The sequence below is a fragment of the Corvus brachyrhynchos genome, unplaced genomic scaffold (assembly GCF_000691975.1).
Source record: "Corvus brachyrhynchos isolate BGI_N302 unplaced genomic scaffold, ASM69197v1 scaffold10, whole genome shotgun sequence".
NCBI lineage: Eukaryota > Metazoa > Chordata > Aves > Passeriformes > Corvidae > Corvus > Corvus brachyrhynchos.
In genome coordinates this window covers 7,365,226-7,366,196 of record NW_008236180.1, presented here as the reverse complement: position 1 = coordinate 7,366,196, position 971 = coordinate 7,365,226, and the positions used below count along the sequence as shown (strand labels likewise).

The 971-nt window shown below is 45.8% G+C and overlaps 1 protein-coding gene across 1 annotated transcript in view; it reads left to right on the top strand.

The window, feature by feature from the left end:
- NPEPL1 (aminopeptidase-like 1) overlaps positions 1–971 on the top strand; it is an 18,625-nt gene that overhangs the window by 2,976 nt on the left and 14,678 nt on the right. Inside the window, exon 2 of the mRNA XM_017735868.1 lies at positions 591–765. Within this exon, the coding sequence (XP_017591357.1) occupies positions 591–765 (175 nt within the window). The remainder of the gene's footprint in view (positions 1–590; positions 766–971) is intronic.

Here is a 971-nt window from a genome sequence, read left to right as displayed (position 1 = left end):
GAAACGTTTGCAGCTGTTGCTGGTGGGATGTTCACAGGGAGTTTCTGTAGATAAAATTGATTTCCTCACTCCGTTCCCTTCAGGAGGACCCTCCTCTGCCGCCCTTAACTGCAGCAACAGGATCGCAATAGGTGAGTGTTTCCTACTGTTTTATTTGCTTTTCAGATGCTGTGGATTCAGGGAATGTGCTGGGTTTGGACTCTTAGAGCAGCAGGAACAGCAGATTTTGAACTCAAGTGATTGGGAGCTTACTGCCTGGAGGAATCTTTGGAATGTCTCAATCCTGAAGCAATTGCAGAGTCTCACTCCCACGCTGATCTTATGTATTGGGATGACAGTGGACTCCATAGCAGTGTATTTTTTGTGGCTCAGTAAAGAGACTCGTTAAAGTTGGAGCCTGTGTATTGAGTTACTGTCCCGTCTGTGAGGCTGCACGACCGACCTCTGCAACAGATGTTCCTACAACTTTGATTTTCAATAAAGTTTCTGTGATGTCCCTTCAAAGACCTTACTCTAAGGAAGTTTTTTTTCTGGAATTCAGCCTGGTTTTTCGTTTGTTTTTTGGTTTTTTTTTTTTTTTTTCCTTTTAGATGTATTTCCATTATATGCATCAGCATTCACTTTTCCCGCATAGCTGGAAGTTTCCACAGCCCTGCCAGCCTCTCCTGGCTGCAGATCAATGAGCATCAGGTTCCCCAGGGAATGGTCACAGCACCAAACCTGTCTGAGTTCCAGGAGCGTTTGGACAACGCTCTCAGGGACAGCGTGGGATTGCTGGGGTGTCTGTGCAGGGCAGGAGTTGGACTCGATCTCTGTGGGGTCCTCCCTACTCAGCAGATCCTGATAACTGTCCGCTGACCAAACATTAATTGCGCTTGGCAACTACAAAAATATTAGAATAAACACCTTCTTATATTCCAACCCACCATGTAAGTGTACGGTGAAAACAGGCGCTTGGAAAGCACTGTTTG